Raw genomic sequence first — 20,277 nt, 5'->3', positions numbered from 1 at the left:
AACGCTAAATAAAAAGGTGGACTACCTAATTGTAAGGCAATTAGAGGACAAAATTGTTTCCTATAGCCAGAAACAGAAAGAAAGAAAGAAAGAAAGAAAGAAAGAAAGAAAGAAAGAAAGAAAGAAAGAAAGAAAGAAAGAAAGAAAGAAAGAAAGAAAGAAAGAAAGAAAGAAAGAAAGAAAGAAAGAAAGAAAGTTATGTTTCATTAAAAAAGTAGTTCTACATTTCTCGGTTATGTCATGGTCTCTCAGGAGTCAGACATTATTGCTGCTTGAAAAACTACAAGTACAGAAAATGTTGAATAAAATCTACCGACAGCTGATAGGATATTAAATCAGTGTGCGCACCGTGTTTTAGCACCTGAAGAACGCAGATAATGCGTATGGTGCCAAATCAATGTTATACCTGCTGGAACTAATTCAGCTCATTTTCCTAATCCAGCCTCTTTTTGTGAATGCCAGCCGTGTCGCCCACTGGCGATGCTGCTAAGCCCACAAGCTTTCAGATATTCTCCAATATGTGCAAAGATGGGCGGTAGCAGCTCAGCCAAAGCCTCTATAAAGCATGAAGTTAAAACTCCTGTGCGCTGTGGAAGCTGAGAGCATCAGAGGGATAGATGCGCGGGAGTCACATCCATCTGACTCCCATCAATCTGTGGGATTTTATTCTCTCCAAGTGATCCAGCCTGGGTGAGCATTGCACAGATTCCCCTCCACTGCAGCGAAGATGCTGCTCCACGGACTTGTATTGTATTTTTCAACAGCAGCTTTTGTTTTCGCGCAGCCGGACAGCTCCGGGTTATTTTACGCGCTCCGGTCGGAGCTGTCGGAGGATGCAATACTGGTGGCCAACAACGGAATACGCGTCCCTTTCGGGAGATCGGTCTTTATCGACCCCATCAACGATCTAGTGGTTCAGACACAGCCGGTAGACCGGTGCAGCATCACGGTGCTGGAAAACGACCCGCTCACACAGAGACCTGGGCACCTCTCTCCTAAAAAGTTTCCCTGCGATTTCGGTCCAAGCGACGTGATGTATTCCCACTACGGCTCCAGGAGTCCCGCTAAGGACAGAGTGAGGCTGCAGCTCAGGTATGATGCCAAAACAGAAACTGTTATCATCCCGTTCATGATGGAGGTGGAAGTAGTTTTTACGCAGCTGGAGTTACTTACCAAAAACATGCCTCTCACTGTTGATCGTCTTAAAGGGATGAGTAATCCTATTGATAAGAAGATCCTAGAGTTTACTTATGACAGAGAGTCTTACAAATGTGAGGTGGCATCCCTATCCGGCGCCAGCACCATGCCCAGATATGGAAAACTCATTGATGGAGGTAAACTTGCCTCAGTGATGGACTGTGATGAATTTATGCAAGCAGATATTCGCTATGAGCACACCTTTGATCACAAATCTCCAAACAGGGATTATGTTCCTATGGTTGTGGAGCTGCATGACAAAGAAGGGAACCTGGTGAATCAGGAGTATTTTCATCTCTTGGTTCGCATTCGAAATGGAGAGGAGAACACTCCTCCCAAGCCCAGCTTTGTTTCCATGATGATGATGGAGGTGAGCCAGTTTGTGATGACTGCCCTCACTCCTGACATGCTGGCTGCTGAGGATACGGAGTCAGACCCAGAAGAGCTCATTTTTAATATCACATCTCCCTTATCTTATGAGGAGGGCTATATAGTCAGCACAGATGACAGAAACCTCCCAATCACCTCCTTCTACCAGAGAGATCTGCAAGATTTGAAAATAGCTTATGTTCCACCTTCTCTGGACTCAGACAGTGAGAGGATTTTCCAGCTGGAATTTGAGGTCATAGACACGGAGGGAGCCGTCTCTGACACATTTGCTTTTATGATCGTTGTGAAGCCGATGAACACCCTGGCCCCTATTGTGACACGTAACACGGGTCAGCTTCTCTATGAGGGCCAGTCACGGCCTCTCATCAGCACCCAAAACTTGGAGATCAGCGATGAGGACAACTTGGATTCTGTCTCAGTCACAGTAGTGGACGGCCTTCGGCATGGTGAGCTCATGGTGCTGGGCTCTCAGAGGAAATTCTTCACACCTGCTGACCTCACTACAGGAGTTGTTGTCTACCAGCATGATGGCAGCGACACGCACAGTGACAACATTGTCTTTAAGATGACAGATGGGAAAAATGATGTTGAATTTCTCTTTCCTATTACAATCGTCCCCACTGATGATGAGCCACCGATCATCAACGCCAACACAGGTTTGGTGCTCTTTAAACACCAAATAATTCCCATATCTCCTCTCATGCTCAGTGCTGCTGATATTGACTCTGAAGACTCCATGATTAAATTTACCATTATCCCCCCACTTTCAACAATTGGCAAAGTGCTCCTTCGGCAGTCGGATGCCCCGGAGGACCCCTCCTCTTGGAAATTTAATGCTGAGGATGAAATGTATGAGAAGGAGGTGACAGAGTGGCTTCAGAAAGACATAACGGAGGGAAAGTTGTTTTACAGGCACACAGGTCCTCACAGCACAGAAACAATCATGGATCAGTTTATATTTGCAGTTCAGGATGACAATGACCCACCTAATTTATCTGGAGAAAGTATATTTGTAATTCGTGTTTTACCAGTTGATGATGTGCCCCCTGAACTGTACCCTGGCACTGCTCTACAGATGACCGTTGAGGAATATGAACTCACTCAGTTCAGCAGAGAGGTCCTCCGCTACACTGATATGGACTCAGAGGATCGTGACCTCAAGTACACAGTCATCCAGGCCCCAACTGATATGGATGAAAATAATCCTGTCGTGTTTGGATCTTTAGTACTGACAGAACGTCCTGATACTGAAGTGACAGAGTTTACACAAGCTCAAGTCAACCATCATAAGATCTCCTATGCACCCCCAGACTTGGAGCTGGGGATCACGGCCCACGTTGTACAGTTCCGCTACACGGTCGAAGACACAGCAGGAAACAGTATAGACGGGGCATTTACCATCTTTCTGCAGCCGGTCAACAACAACCCCCCACAGATCACAAACACTGGCTTTACAGTGTTTGAAGGCGGGATGCACATCATCACTGTTGCAGAGCTGGATGCTCAAGACCTCGACACAGAAAGTGAAAAGATAACCTTTGCGTTAAGCCGAGCACCTAAACATGGCAAAATTCAGGCTGTGTTCACTGACCTGGAGAAAAACAGGGTTTTCAAACTGGATGATATCTCAGGGGGGAAGATATCATATATTCACAGCGGGGAGGAGATGATGAGCGATGATTTTCAGCTGGATGTCAGTGATGGGATACATGTTGTAACTGTGATGGTCAAAGTTAATGTAAAGCCTATTGATGATGAAACTCCGTCCATCAGCCTGCCCACAGGAACAATTGGGTCCCACATGGACGTCCTGGAAAATGGAGTGGCAGAAATAACAACAAATGTAATTCAAGGCCATGATGATGACACTGATGACTTCCGGCTTACATTTATTGTGGAAGATCCTCCAGTATTTGGGGACATTTTAGTCAAAGGAGTGCCGGCGATAAGGTTTACACAGGCCGACATAATTAATGGAGTAGTTGTGTATGCGCACACAGGTGGCGAGATAGGTCTTATCTCTCAGCAAGATGGATTTAATTTGACCCTCACCGACATGTCTGATGATTGGACAGTAGGGGGCAATAAGGTCAGTGGAGTCCATATTCGAGTCACCGTCCTGCCTGTTGACAATCAGGCCCCTGAAGTTGGGGTTGGGCTCCAGTTCAGCATTATTGAGGGAGAGAAATATGGAATCGGCCCTCAGCACTTGTACGCTGATGATAATGACACTCCAACAGATGATATCCTTTGCACCATCATTGTTCAGCCCTCCACAGGCTATGTGGAAAATATATCCCCAGCTCCAGGCTCAGAAAAGTCAAGGTCAGGAACAGCTATCAGTGCATTCACCATCAGAGACATAAGGGAGGGAAATATTTTCTATGTGCAGAGCATTCATAAGGGTGTTGAGCCACTGGAGGATCGGTTCACATTTAGGTGCTCTGATGGCATCAATTTCTCAGGGAACAATTTATTTCCAATCATAATCATCCCTATAAATGATGAAAAGCCAGAGATTTACTTGGGGGAGATAGTTTTGATGGAGGGGATGAACATTATCATCGACTCCTCAATTTTGAATGGAGCTGACGCCGACGTTCCACCCGAGGAGCTGATGTTCATCATTTCCAAACCTCCTAAACATGGTGCTATTTTAAATCAGCTATCCACAGGCTCTGTTTTGGTGTCTAACTTCACCTTAGAACAGATTAGAGAGGCATCAGGTATAATTTATGAACATGATGACTCAGAGACTACAGAGGACAGATTTGATATCATTTTGACAGATGGAAAGTACTCTGTACAGAAAACAGCTGTTATTATGATCATCCCTGTTGATGATGAGACCCCCAGAATGGCTATCAATGATGGCCTGGAGGTTGAACTCGGCGAGACGAAAGAGATTAACAATAAATTTCTCAAAGCAACAGATTTAGATTCAGAAGACAGCACGCTAACATATATCATCCGATTTGGGCCTGGTCAGGGAATATTACAGAGAAAAAACCCACCCAGGTCTCTTGAGAACATTACAGTCGGCATGAATTTCACACAATATGAAATTGACCTAGGACTCATACAGTACACACACAATGGACACGAGGGCATCAGAGATTTAGTTAAATTCGATGTGACTGATGGAATAAATTCACTCATAGATCGTTACTTCTATATCTCTGTGGGCAGCATTGACATGGTTTTCCCAGATGTCATCAGTAAAGGTGTGTCTTTGAGAGAAGGTGGGAGGGTGACTTTGACCACAGATCTTCTGAGCACCTCTGACCTTAACAGTCCTGATGAGAACTTAGTTTTTACTGTCACGCGGGCACCAGTCAGAGGCCACCTCGAGAGCACAGATGCTCCTGGGATACCCATTGGATCTTTTACCCAACTTCAGTTAGCAGGCAGCAAGATTTTCTACATTCACACCTCAGATGATGAGGTAAAAATGGACAGTTTTGAGTTTGAAGTGACGGATGGGTACAATCCCATTTTTAGAACATTTCGAATCTCTATTGTGGATGTAGATAATAAGAAACCAGTTGTGACCATTAACGGTCTGGCTGTTACTGAGGGGCAGCTGAAGCTAATCACACCATTCGAGCTCACAGCTGAAGATCAGGACACAGACGAGAAGCTGATCAAATTTACAATCACTCAGTTGCCTTTTCATGGTAAACTGCTCTACAACCAGTCCACACCTGTCTCCAGCTTCACAAAACAAGACCTCAATGAAAACCTCATCAGCTACAAACACGATGGAACTGAATCCTCAGAAGACACCTTCTCCTTCACTGTCACTGATGGCACACACACAGACTTCTATGTTTTTCCAAACACGGTTTTTGAGACAAGACGCCCTCAGACTATGAAGATTACCGTACTGGCAATAGACAATGGTGTCCCTCAGATTGTGGTGAATAAAGGTGCAACTACTTTGAAGATTTTGTCCACAGGTCTTTTGGGGTTCCCCATAACCCCTAAAGTGTTAAAAGCAGAGGACAGGGACAGCAGCCCGGACTCTGTGTTGTTTCATATCACTACCCAGCCCAAACACGGTTACATCGTCAACCTGGGAAACGGAAACAACTCCATCAACACATTCAGTCAAGGTAAGCTCTTTTAATAATCAATAATATAATAAAAAAAGTCAATCTGTTCATAACTTTACAAGAAAAACAAAAAATCTATGAATGCCAGTCAACAATACCTGTACATAGATGTGCTCATAGAAATATTGAAAATAAGAAATAATTTTTTTTTAAATTTGACACATATAGCATGAAAGAAGGCTCAGAGACCTTTACTATCCAGAGTCATTTTTGTGCTTTCCTCCAAAATAAAATGTGTCCTGAACTGAAAACCCAAATGATACTTTGAGGAAAGATAACTAATACTAATAATATAATTTTAATGAGATCCTCCTGAGATTTGTTTTTTTTTCAACAGTTATAGAACCACAGTTTTATGTGTTTTCTCTGCTTAACATCTAAGGAAAAAAGCATCAAGTTTAAAAAAAAAATCAATTTATGCAAGTTTAAGAGAAGAAAGCATGCAGTTTGCACAATGTTGAAACATGATTCATTGTGCAATTATTGGTATTTGTTTGTTGCCCTCTTTGCAGATGTTGCATTGACAAAAGAAAACATACAAAAATGGTCCCCTTTATATTTCCAAACACTGCTTATTTTCATATGGTATTTATTCGGAGCCCCTGCAGAGAGCAAAATTGTTCACATATGGAGCATATTAGCAGGTTTTGGACACCTTGTGTTAAACCGGCTGTATACTTATTTATCTCAACTAATTATATACACCATCATTGTTGTCACTAGGAATGGACTGACATGATATTTTCCTTTTTCTAAAGGTTTAAGCCAAAATACCAGGTTCCATAGAAACACACTATTATTTATAGCATATTTACTATTACCTAGACATGGGCAGTAACTACAGTAGCTGTAACATTTAATTGAATAATGTTTTAGAGAAAAACAATTAGAAGTAGCTTTGGTGGATTTCTATGAATTATCACTACTATTTATATTTTTGTGTGCCTCAAAAAGTATTTGTTTATTTATCATTAATTCAGATGACTGTATTATCAGATATACAGTAGTTGTAGACTTTTGAAACTTTTTGGAGTGAAAAAACTGTGAAAGTGTTGCTTCTCTTACTTGAAATCCATTTTTAGATATTCTACTTATCTCCGTCTATAACATTGCTACCAATGTCTCTCATTTTATTTTATTTTTTATTCTCTTTGCAAAAATCTTTAAATCAACACCATCATCATTTTTCTGTGGTTATTGCTCTACTGTAGGTGCTATATTGCTTTGTGGAAAAAAATAAATAAAAAGTGCAATTAGAGGGCATGTTGCAGCCGATCTAAAAAGAGTGTATGTAAAACCATTGAACAAAATGGCCAATTCAAATGAGGAAATTATGTCTGCTACTATTAATTTTTGGGGGCGGGGCATAAAAGAGGGATTAAGGTCAAAGTAGATTGATGAAGGTTTTTTTAAGGCTGATGCAAATACTGATTATTTAAACATCAGTCTAACCAATCCCTAATACCTGCTGCTGAATTTTTAAGGCAGATTCTTGAAGCAGATATTGCTTTTTCTTCCTACATTTAAAGTATAAAAAAACCACAATGAGGGCAAATGTTACAGAAGTGTTAAATATAACAAAAGAGAATCTTTCATTAAAATATTGTCCAGCTAATGTCTATTTGTAGTTCAAAGCGATGGAGTTGCATGTAAAAATTAATAACAATAAATCATAATTGAAAAAAGTTCTAATACTACTAATTATTCTTATTTATACAGAACAATATATGGTATCTTAAAGTGAAAAGTAACAATAATCAAAAAAGGAGAAAATAATAAATGTTCAAGTTAAAAGATAAAATATCAATCATCTTAAGCTGATAGATAGGGATGCTTACCATCAGGCGTTCAGAGAGGAAAAACATTTTTACCACCCCCCAATGTCACTTTACAGGCTTCATAATTGTTTCTAGTTCTCTGGTGGCTGGTAATGTTTAGTTTAATGTACTTAGAAACACGGGCTGTACCCACAATTTCTTTCGGATAAAAAAAAAAAGTCAAGTGCCGGGTGGTAAGGAATTACTATCAGCATATGTTCTTAATAATCCTTGAACCCCAGTCGGCCTCAGCAGATGGCTGCTCGCACTTAGTCTGGTTTTATTGGAGGTTTCTTCCTGTTAAAAGGGAGTTTTTCCTCTCCACTGTGGGATTGCTGTCGACTCAATGAGTCAATGCAGTCAGCTGGTTTTCTTTAGATAGAAAACTTTGAATCAGTTTGACTGTATGATCTGGCTGAATTGTTTATTTAAAGTGCCTTGATATGACCTGTTGTGAATTGGTGCTATATAAATAAACTAAATAAAATATTCAAGAAGAAGAACACACAAAAAATTGTATCTGCAGTTCTGGTCATTTTAGACACGCAATTAAATTTGCATAGTTTTAACAGATCAGATCAGGTCACACTACCAAGTTTACAAATGCTTTTATATAAGCAAAACATTTAAGGATCAGGCCCTTAATGTGCATAGTTTGTTTCATTTTTGTTGTTCATCTTATTAAATTAACAGTTGGTGTGCATAAAGCTTTGGTTAGTTAGTCAGGGCATCACGGCATGGTTGTCCATGTTTTTCACGATCATACAGCTTCAAAAACATAAAAATTTTCTTATTTTTAATTGAGATAAAAGCGTATTAGTCAGGTTTCTGGAAGCTGAACGACAGTGCCCAGTAGTACTGTAGGCAGTGGCTGAAACCTAATATTTACAACTAGTACTTTTTCATAAATATTAGTTAAGAACATTTCAAACCGATGCCAACCTTTTCTGGGAGCTCAGCTGTCTTATTATTTTTGCAAAGGGAACTTGCTTTCACTGTATTTTATTAATCTAATAATTATTCATAGGTGTAACATGAAAAAAGTGACACATTCAAATCCCTTTGTAATTCAGTAAGTCTTATTATTTTCTCACTTTCTGCTTCCAAAAGATTTTAATTTATGCGGTTAAAATTATTCATACATGTGACAAGTGCCAGCTTGGGATTTTTAGTAGTTAATTTATGGGTCTGATTTAGATGTGCCTGCCTCATCAAATTGTAATTAGCGGACCAAAGTTAGTTTGTGATATTTCTTTAGACACTGCGGATTAATAATTTACTGTTTTCTGGGTCTTCCGGTTGATGTACCCTTCTGAGGTCTGTTAAATGAAGCAGGGCAGAGGTAGAGAATAGTGTGAAAAGGTCAGTGCAGAGCTGGAAGTGACAGGGTGGTATTTTAGCTGCGGTGAAATCTGGTAGCATAACTGGGTCGGGTCACTTTAAAGCAATTTATTCTAATTGTATGAGTTTTAGAAAATTGCACAGAAAAATTGTACACCTCCACATTTCTATCATAACACATGATTTTTTCCCTGCATAATCGGCAAAAGTATGTTAAAGTGTGGAAATAAAGTTTAGTATTATTTAGCATAAAAGTTGATAGAAAACCTTTGAAATATTATTAAATAGGCTAAAAACTACAAATTTGAGTCTGGATAAGTACTGACACATGCACTCATATAACAATACCACTGATTGCTGTTTGAAGCAATGCAATCATCACGCCTTGGCAATTAAGCCAACATTTACAGATATTCACCTGCTCTGTATAAGCAATGATTTAAGCTGAAATCTAACAGCAAAAAAAGAAACCTTTAAGGTGACGGACGCTCTTTACAAATATTGTGTGGCTTCAGTCTTCCAAACAATGAAGAGCCCAGATAAGACGAGAGTGCAGAGAGAAAAAAGCAAAAAAAATACTGAGGAGGGGAAGGAGAGTGCAGAGGAGCCGGCTGGGGAAGCGGGTGAGGGGATGTAAGTGACATTAGAGAAATAAGGAATGAGGGAAGGGCCGTGAAAGAATGAGTGAGAGAGACCAAACAGGCTTGTCAAAAGAGGCAGTCAGGTGAAAGAGACAATCCTTTGCTCTTTATTTACTCGTCCTTTTCCAGGGCACTCCCCAAGAGACATTCCGTTTAAATATTGAATGAAGAGCCTGCCCCCTGTTTGCACTGTTAACTTTAGATTTGTAAGGTCATCTGGTTTAAACCAGTGCTGTTAAACATTCTCTTAAAGTAAACAGAACTGTGAAAATAATTACTGAACAGTTTCTTAAATTATATTTATGTATGTATCCCTTTAAATATTAAATATTTCCTCCTTTTATTTTCCTTTGAACAGCTGGCTTAGGGTCTCTCAAGCTGGTTTGCATCCAATTATTATTTTTGCAAACTGATCAATCATGACTATTTTTTCTTACTTAGCCAATGATTATCAGATAGCATAAGGTGCTTAAAACAGGTCAAATTAAAACTATAGCTAATTATTTCTGACTTGGCTCAATAATAAATGTATTTATTTTTTTTTTTTTACTCTGGCATGTTTTAGAGTCCAATTAAATATTATTTATTTTCTAAATTAGTTGATGAGTTTATCATGAAAAAGTGTTTCAACCTCCCAAAAGCATCTTAATCAGATTTAGGTTCTGTGTAGGTAAGCAATGATATGAAAATCTGGGCTAATATTGGTACCTAATGTTAATATTACATTGAAGAAAACTGACATTTACTGATATCATATATTTCTCAACTTTTTGGTCACTATTAAAAAGTAAACACAGCGCTTAGATTCCTTCTCTGCTTCAGTTAAACACATAATTCCAAACTGCACCACAATCACTGTCACATAACCAAATACTACATAACTGATCTACACCCCTTAAAAAAGCAGCAGCTACATGAAAGAAAACCACAAATTTACTGATTTGGCTAAGACCGATGAGCTTCAAAATGGCCGATATTTCCTGCATCCCTATTTGTGAATTTGATCATTTCTCTGCAACTTGTTTTTTTCATTGTTTCTTTAATAATAAAGCACCTATATCATTCAAAATATAATTTTTGAGTTCATATCTACTAGGAGTAGCATGATATTATGCTGCAGTGGCTATAGAGCTATGTCGGCACCCACACTGAGAGAGGCAGTGTTACAGTACAGTGAAGGCAAGTATGGTTCTTCCAGGTTGGAAAAATAGCACCAAAACATAACAAATGAATAATCTATGGTGATACAGGTAATAGTCATCTTACATGTGCCTATAGTTGATGTTGGAATGCTTAAAAAACCATTATATAGAAACTTTAAAAGGTGAAATTGCTGATGTGATTTGAATATTGACTGGCTGCATGATCCTGGTTTGCTAGAATCTTTAAGCCTTAGAAAGGACTTTGTAAGGATATTCCAGGCTGATACTTACCAATGACTGGGCCTTGAATTTATTTTGCTTGGGATATGATGTGTTGCTTTTTGAGATCATTCGGTGGCCTGTCTGTGTTCAGTCAGGCTCTACTTAAATTACAATTTACCCTAGAAATTATATGAATTACTGTTAAACCAATATGTTTTCAAAGGGTTACCTATTGGGTTCAATGCAACCCTTTTACTTGCCCGACTTTTCTATCAGCTGAATCTGCTGACTTCACCTGCAGGTGGATCACAAACCTTCTGATAGACAGGAAGTAGCATGATCATGTGTGAGTTTTAGTTATAGGTGTAAGGCACAATATTGGGCAAAATTTGCTGCTTGGCAGAGGTCTGTGCTCTCTGAGTGCTTTTCTGGGTTCATTTTATTGTCATTTTATATTCATAATATTTGCTAAGGTGTTCCTCCTTTGCAAAAAGTTAAATGTTTATTCTTTCAGTTTATGTGTGTAACCTTTATTTTTACCAGTTAAACTTCATTAAGAGTAAAAAAATATTTTTCAACAGGTACCTGACCTTATTGTTTCTCATTACCTATAATTTGTCTAATCCAAATGAACTGACAGCTGTATGTTTTCTAATCTGTGTTCCACCACATAACCAAAGATAATTATTTTTTATTGTTAAAAAAAGCTACTTGTGGCAATATTTTTTTTGTTTTTTTTCTGTTTCTGATGTTTTTAATAAAGGCCAAGTTATTTCAGCTAGTTTCTTGATATTTTTTCTAATGTTTTGAATTAATAAAGTGTATCTAAAAAGTAAAATTAAAAGAAATTCTGTTAGAGGCCAAAAATTCTGAAGGTTCTGTATAGAGAAAATAATCAAACCAGGCCACCTACAGTAACTGGCAGACATCCAAGTCAAAAGTCAAGGGTTTACAGTTTTATGAACATTCTTCCCAAATAGATGTTTTTGGGGAAATTCTTGGGGGAAAAGGTGCATCCACAGCCCTGTAATTCTGCAAAGTTTAGGAAACAGATGTGTGGTGCCCCATTCCATCCTGTTCTTAACATTCTTACCTCGCCTGTCATTAAAAGATCCGCCATCACCTGCTTTTTTTTGTATGTCGCTGGGTGGGGGGGTGGGGTTTTGGCTTGGGAGTTTTAATTGACATGGACCGCTTTCTGGTCTCTTTGGATTTAAACCTTTTATTTCTTCTCTTTAAGCTTGAGACATTTTAGATTTCAGGTTTGCATGCCTTATAGCCCCAGATTACAGATGCATGACTTTCAAAAATGATTTCTCCGGTTGGAAATTGTTCATGCTGAGCACTGATAAGTAATTGAATCAGTGTGATACTAGAGACCTGCTGTTAGTATAGCCAACACTAAAGCAGGACAGCTTGCGTCTCTGAACACTTATTTGAAGGGAGGAAGTGTTTGAACAAGCCAAAGGGCTGCAATGCAACTTCAAACGGGTGTTTGAGGCCATTTCTGCAGTCAGCATGAAACAACCCATGAAAGTTCATTAATCACAAAATGCTAATTCTTTCTTAAATATATTTTTTATAGATTCCTTCTCAAAGACAAATATCTTCCGTGTGCAGTTTAGACTTTAACCATCATTTTACATTTTCATCATGCCTCACCTAACATTGACTTGACCATGAAATGTTAGATTACACTGACCCTAACTGGGATTCATTTATACTGATGTGCAATGTTTTTGCTTTCTTTATGTTTATTATCTCCTCTTTGGTTAGATTTAATCTCACAATTAGTTTTTCTGATCTTGCTTTTAAGGATATTTCAGTTTTAAAAGATCTCATTTAGATAACTGGTTTAAAAACAACCTCTACTTTGTTTTCTTTCCAGCCGACATCGACGATCTGAACATCTGCTATGTGCTGCAGAGTGGTGAAAATGCTACTTCTGATGTCTTTCACTTCTTCGTAGAGGACAACAGTAAGATTTTTTTATTTTTTCATTTTCCAAGTATCGGCTACTTTAAGTCACTCCAATGTCCATAATTAAGTCAGTCTGTTTAATAAGCAGCTAATGTCGAAAAAGGATGAATTTGTTAAATAAAAAAAAAGAAATATCTTTTAAAATATATATTAAAAAGTAAATTGACATAAAGTTAACATGTTATTTAAGGATTTAGGTAGAAAGGAAAAAGTTAACTTATCACACCAGTTTTCATAAACAGGGTCATTTAAATGCTTCAGAGAAAGAACAAAGTTGCACAGACTGGAAAAAATAAACAGCTGAGATAAGAAATTTTAATTATGTTATAAAGTTAAAGCAAAGAAAAACTTCAAAAAAAGCATAAATTCAGTTGGTGGTTAGGAACACAGAATCTTAATGCTGCCTCCACTCATTTCCTCATTCTGGGAATACAGAGTAACAAGCCCTCTGACCCAACAGGCCCAAATGATTCATACCTGAACAGCAACTGGTCAGATTAATAGTATTTAGGCTCCGTTGCAATAAGTGCTGTGTAGACCATTCACACATTTTAAAGCGAGCTTTGATAATGGGGGGACAGTTTCCGTGATTTAATATAGGGTGTACTGTAATGTGACCCAATGTGTTGTTTAGACACACATATCAGTATATACTTATTAAAAGGAAGCTCCGGTTTTAAGTGTCCTGTTTCAAAAGAAACACAATTTTCTAGCAAGGCTTTTATGGTCTCGGTAGGATGAATTATTGATGTATTTTACTCGGTTGTTAAAATTCAGGACAGAATATGTGATGACACCTATGTTCTTTTCTTGCTCATTGATCCTTAGCCCCATGTCACTAAACCAAGAACTGATTTTAACCTTGCATTATTTTTCTACATTGAGTTAATTTTGACTTATTCATCCAGAAATACTCACTGTAAAGGGCTATGGTCAAATATAAAATTGTAAGTCATCAGCAAATATAATGTGGTAGACTCCATATCACAGTACTCCAAATGTCCTTTTTGTTTCAATTTAAGGTCGTAATAACCAATGATAAATAGAAAATGCAGAATAAAGAACTAACCTGCTATGAAATCAGCTATGAATTAGTAATTCATAGCAGATTTCATCACATTAGTAACTGACATTTTCCTCCCTATGGAATAGCTAGGGATGAAAAAAGAATGACAGTTTTGTTTTTAGACTTATCTTCAATGCAAGTGCAATACGTATTAAATAAGTGCAATAAATTTTGTTCCTATCGTAAAATTTTAGAGGATTATTAGCAACGAGGTTTACATTAGCCGATATCTTTTCAAAATTTTACAATCCCTCTGTGAAGCCATCTTCAACACAAAACAGCAAACTTATCTTAGTCTATGGAAAACGCCTTCTTGAAGAATGCCTAAGCAAATATTGTAAGTAAGCAACAAGAATGGGACCACTGGATTTCTTTTACACATTAATCCTGTTATTGTTTCATTTTCTTTGTTTGTTTTTTGTTGATAATTTTACTTAACTCTTAAATATTTGTTAGCTTTTAAATGGATTTCAATAATTTGTCAAATTTGCTTGTTGGTTTGGTTGCTCTTTTGTCTTGTATTTTAAAACTCTTTTACAACTTATTGTTTATCAGTGTAATAAAAAATGGAAATACCTGTATCCTTGGAGAAAAGGATGATTTTGCTTGCAGTAATGCTCTTTTCACATAAGCAACTTTGCACAAAGACAGTTTGGAAGTCACTACTCTTTTTTTATGTTGACATTATTTTAAGAAAGCTCTATGAGCAAAATCTGTAAATTTTGTTAAAAATATAGCAAGACTGCCTTGGGCGAGAGAAGAAATAGTCCTTGTGCATTGAATTCTCATATAATCCTCAAAGCTGCACCTAACTTCATTGCATCTATTTAAGACATTCTCTTTTGAAATTGTAATTTTCAGAGACTATGATCATTCTCAGACAATTCTACATTCTCTATTTTATTGTTGTGATGGATTTTCAAGTCAGCTGCCAAGCATTTCTATTCCTGCGGATAGAAAAACAAATATTTGTATATTATTTCCCTTAGGTTTTCAAAACTGATCAGTGAAGCATAATTTTTTTTTTTTTTTTTTTTTTTTGCTAGATTTGCTTTGAATTTACACATAAAATGATCTGCCAGTCAAAGCATTGACACATAGTATTAGCTCTGACATATTCAGAAGTCTCCTCACTGCATTTATGGTTTGCATATTATGTCCCCCCATGGTGGCTGCATTATATACTGACCACGACAACTTGCAAAAGAGGAGCATCTAAAAGAACGAATCCTCTCTTACCTTTACAGTGGATTGGGGGCCTTGTGGTTAGGGAGCATAGTGCTTGGAATCCTGAGGTTGCGAGTTTGAGCCCCACTCCCACATACTGCAGCTCTGGCTCTCTGAGCAGGACCCTTAACCCCACACTGCTCCCTGGGTGGCCCACGATGGCAGCCCACTGCTCCCCAAGGGGATGGGTTAAATGCAGAGGTAAATTTCTCCAATGTGAGATCAATAAAGTTCAATTAATTAAATAAGTATTTAATTAAGTAATATAATTAAATTGCAAAAACCTAGCAGTGAACTGATCAGATACTATGCCAATCTTTGCAACTTTCTTTCTCTCTATTCTTTTACAATTTACTCAATTAAAGAGACAGTCGGAATGTTTTAAACATTTTGCTATTGGATATGCCAAGAAAAATTTTCAGAATGTTTTTTTTTGTATAAAGTTGTTTATATTTGGTCACATTTTAAGATATAGGACACACAATATCTAGATTATAACATTGCAGCCAGCAGAAGTTTTGCCTTTTTCAGTATTAAAAATGTGAAAAGTAAACTATTAAACAATTCTCACCCTAAAGTATATACCCAACTGCTTTGTTTTCAAAGCAGTAGAGACAGAATCAAATTTATTCCATTCAGGTAAACACTGTCATATGTACTTTGCAGTTTTGCAAATGACATGAAGCTTTAACAATCAGCATATTTTATTGAATATGCATCCCTGCTGTGTGCATCTTCTCAGGAAGACATCGTCTTTCTTTAATAACCCATTTTTCATGTTAAAAGTCGTTATTCAGGGAGACAGTTAGAGGTGTATGCTTTTGTTCCACATCAGCAAACTGCATGAATACAGTACAAACCTTTAAACATCAAGAGAAAATCACAAGTGAATAAAAATGTGGAGTTACAAAATTGCTTGGTAAAAGCATAAACAACTTAAGTGGAAAGTGAAAACATTTAGAAAAACAAGAAATTCAAATTTGAATTAAGCAATGATGCAAACAACTCTTTTTTTTTACCATGTTAATCTTTGTGGCTCTTTGTAGTTAGAGAAAACATTTTTTTTTGATAAATAAAGCAATATATTACATTTGAGCTTTTACAAAATATTTGATTAAATATAATATAAAATATTAAAAATAAATATCAATGATAAAGCAAGTAGTAAAGTAAGCTCCCTCTGTCGATTGTTTTATTTTTGATCACCTCAAAGCTTCAACCCTCTTTTGTCTGGATCAACAATAGTAGAAGTTACAGGCTGAACCATAAACCACCTCATAAAAGAACTGCCCTAATATTCTTCCATGCTACAGCAACAAACTATTTTTATTTTTTAAATGAGGTCTTCTGTGATTGACCAACAGTGAGACAGATTGCTCTTCATGTAAGAAACATTCGTATTAACAAATCATTCTTAAATTGTTTGTATTAGTGATTTAGGATAAAATGTTGTACTCACCATTTTTTTTTCTCCTATTTTTAACCTTCTCTCAGATACGAACAAAATTTAAGAGCACCCCAGACTGGACTGGGAGTCTTTCCCAATCAGTCACCTGTTATCCAAACCTAGTTTTTCCCTAAATGTCTACATTTGTTTTACTTAGAAGCAATTGTCCAATTTATCATTATTGATTATGCAACTCTGCAGTTTTTTATTCCATTTTTATTCGCTGATGACAGATTTATCTGTTACTACACCTGCAGCTTACATGTCGGAATCCAGGAGACACAGGTTTAATTTGTTCTGATTTCATAAAAATAAGAACAGCCATTGAGCTCTATGTAAGATCAAGCTGCTAATGAAATAAAATCTGGAACAGAAACTAGATAGAAAGTTCAGTAACACCGTAAGCCATGCATTCATTTCACTCCATGGCAGTTCATTGTCTTTGTCATAACATTAAATGGGAAATGTTTGTGTCTGTCTGAATTTGTCAAATTAGAGTTTAGCCGTTTTATGTTAATGTTTTGTACGAGAGAGATGGAGAGTAAGGTGAAGGGATGACAGATGTGATCTGAAGATGTGTTGTACAGTTTACATGTGCATGTGTGCATTGAAAGGAGATTTTGCAGAATGTTGTCGTGTTGGTTGATGGCAAACTGATATTAAGCATTTACATTATATGTTGCACCTCTAGCCCTTCATCAGTAGTTTTCATTGACTGTTTTCAGATCACATAATCTAATCAATTAATTATTATAATTAATTATTATTTTTATAAAATATATGTTTTTATTTTTTTCAACTGTAACATTTTAAAAGCATTATTTAAAGCTCTTGTGATTTATTCGCCACTGCTTAGCTGTTACTGCTCTTTTGATTCTGCTGCTCAGTTCTCAGTCAGTAGAACCTCGATCTCCAAAACAATGACGTCTTTCTTCTTTGTTTTCGATGCTTTTTTATAGATAACAAGCGTGGAATTTTCACCTGTATATAAGTGAGCGCACATTCTAGAGAAATGTAAATTGACATAATTACTTTCTAAATTATGCCAGATAGGGGAAATCTCCACAGACCAGTGGTTTGTTTTGAAACTTCTTTTGGAATGACTATGAGCTGGATGACTGAGAATCATCACCAACGTTTACGAGGATCATTTACAATAATTTTCGGAAGTAAAGAGCATTAAATCTGATGTGACACGTTCCTACGAGCCCATGGTAAGAGAAAACCTATGAGAAATTTACGACAAGAATATAAAAAATGTTGTTGCATGAGGACCAATGTCGTACCACAGATTTTAAATTGGATCTAGTCTCTCAATCTTGACCTGGCCGTTCTTACATTAAGATGCTAATTACATAAATTAGAGGTCATCACAGCTTTAATTCGGCGAGACATTTTTGCCCTTTCACACAAAATGATGCTTGTCTGAAACCACACAACCTATTTCATGTTTTATTTTTGGTGTAAATGTTCAATAAACAAAACTAGTTTATTCACTTACTTTTGATTTTAGAATCAAGTGGAACAACTTAAACTTGTATATGAAGAAAAAAATTCAGTATTTTTTTAGTTAATTTAAGAAATATAGGTAAAATACTTATTGAAAAATAGGGCACCTATGTATCTAAATAATTTGGAAACCCAAATTCAAATCAAAGACACTCTTAAAACATTATTTCCTGTTCTTTTTACAACTGAAAGCCTTGCTAGTTTTTTTTTATTACTTCCATTCAAAGATTTCAAATCCACAAACTTTTCTGCTGTAGCTTGGCTGTTTGTTTTGGGTCAGTTCCCTGTTGAAATGTGAATCTCTGCACTAATTCCAAATCTTGTACAGCCTCCTACATTTTTTCTTTCCTATATTTAGTTCTATCCATCTTATTACTCCTACTTAACAACTTCTGTGTCACTACAGATCCACAATATAAATGCTTCCACCACCATGTTTCAGTGTGGAAATGGTTTAAAAGGATGATGTTTGGCATTAGTTCCAAAAAGATCAAGTGTTTTAAATGGAAGACAAAAAGTTTATGTCTCCTCTTATCTCATCATGTTCTTGTATTGTCTACATAACTACTGGCAAACTTTAAAAAATGACTTTTAATGGTATTCTTAAGAGAAAAAAAAAGATTGGCTGTCATCTTGCAGCTCTTCCATAAAGGCTTGCAGACAGACTATTGACAGGACTGTAGTGATTCTGTCAACATAAACTGCAACCTAAGCCCCTGATCTCTTCTGGTCCCCAGAAGTACCTTAGGCCATTTTCTTTATAAAGCAAACCAGTCAGTTTAGGTGGAGAAGAATGACGGTAGGTCAAGAAGTTTGCTGAACTCTTTCCATTTTCAAATGAAAAAATAAAAAGTTGCTTTAAGCTGTTCAAAGCTTGGCATACTTTTACATAAACTTATCCTGCTAAAACGTCTCATAACTTTACCCGTCTGCTTTCCTCCTTGTTTTTCAGGAAGCTGTTTGTTACTAATGTTCCCTAACAGACCTCTAAGCCCTTCAAATATCAGTTTAAATTATACTGACATGAACTAACACGTGATGACTTCTCAAATAATTTCCCTTCTTAAAACAATGTATTACTTTTTTTCTTTTCACAAAAAGTCACTACAAAGAAAATTTTTTCATATTTTTTTCACTACCCTAACATTTCTGTCTGTAATGTCTGAAAATATAGATCAGTTTAGGATGTGTTCATGATTTTCCATTGTAATACTTCAATTTTTATGATATGAAGTTGTCATTTTTGAGTTTTAAGACACTAATAATACAGATTCATCAAGGTTTCTCTGCTTAATAAAAAACAAAAAAACAAAGCATACATTTGAAGGCCTTTCTTTTGTGTGAGGTTGTTGGCATTAATAAATTCAGCAGAATTTAAAGTTTCACATGTTTGCTTGAATAAATTCCAAGCTCTAAATGTGAAGTTACAACAACACATGAGCTATGTATCCCAGCTCTGCTTACGTGTATATGGTGACACAAACAGATGGAGCTTTATATGCTGGTGCTGTGCAAGAAGCTTTGCACTCAAAGATCAATCGATGCCAAACCTTTTAGCAACAGACTTTCTTAGTGAATCTCTGGACTATAGAACCATGTGCCACTGAGCACAAAATTAAAAGTCAATACTGCATCCATAAGCAACTTTTTTTTAGAGTTTTCAGTTCACCACAATCACATTCATTTGTAACGACTGATAATAGGTGTTTAATTTAGAGGCTGATATGTCTGGTAGCAGTTTCAAACATTAAAAGGCAATCTTTTAGAGCATAGATTCAGATACAGACTTCATGTTTTTAACATAATTCTGACCCAATTCACAGCCTTTTATTCAGTTTTATTCTTCTAAATAGAAGCTTTCTTCCACTATTTTTTAGATATCCTCCTAAAGAAATATGCTTAAAACTCCATATGGACAGGTTGTAACTGATAGTCCAAGTTAGCCGTTATAGTATGTTATATTGTTTTACTCTGCTTCACGTAATGTTTTTGGCTAGATCTGAAAGTCTTTAAAGCAGAACTTGTCCAAGACCATACATTTCTGTCTTTACTGACATCATTGTCCTCTGTATTAGCTTCGAGAGTTTAAGCAAATTTATTATGCATTTAAATTGGCAGAAGAAATAATGTTTTTAATACTTAAACCATTTCTTATACAATACTTGTAAATCACAGCACATCAT

General features: G+C 36.7%; 1 protein-coding gene across 1 annotated transcript in view; it reads left to right on the top strand.

The window, feature by feature from the left end:
* The first annotated feature begins 507 nt into the window (after positions 1 to 507).
* LOC119783474 (FRAS1-related extracellular matrix protein 2-like) overlaps positions 508 to 20,277 on the top strand; it is a 120,351-nt gene continuing 100,581 nt past the window's right edge. Inside the window, exons 1-2 of the mRNA XM_038285032.1 lie at positions 508 to 5,702; positions 12,754 to 12,843. Coding sequence (XP_038140960.1) covers positions 728 to 5,702; positions 12,754 to 12,843 — 5,065 coding nt within the window. The 5' untranslated portion in view covers positions 508 to 727. The remainder of the gene's footprint in view (positions 5,703 to 12,753; positions 12,844 to 20,277) is intronic.

The sequence above is a fragment of the Cyprinodon tularosa genome, unplaced genomic scaffold (assembly GCF_016077235.1).
Source record: "Cyprinodon tularosa strain WSP-4 unplaced genomic scaffold, ASM1607723v1 ctg205, whole genome shotgun sequence".
Classification (NCBI taxonomy): Eukaryota; Metazoa; Chordata; class Actinopteri; order Cyprinodontiformes; family Cyprinodontidae; genus Cyprinodon; species Cyprinodon tularosa.
Note: the sequence above shows the minus strand (reverse complement) of the source record. Positions and strands in the feature narration are given on the sequence as shown.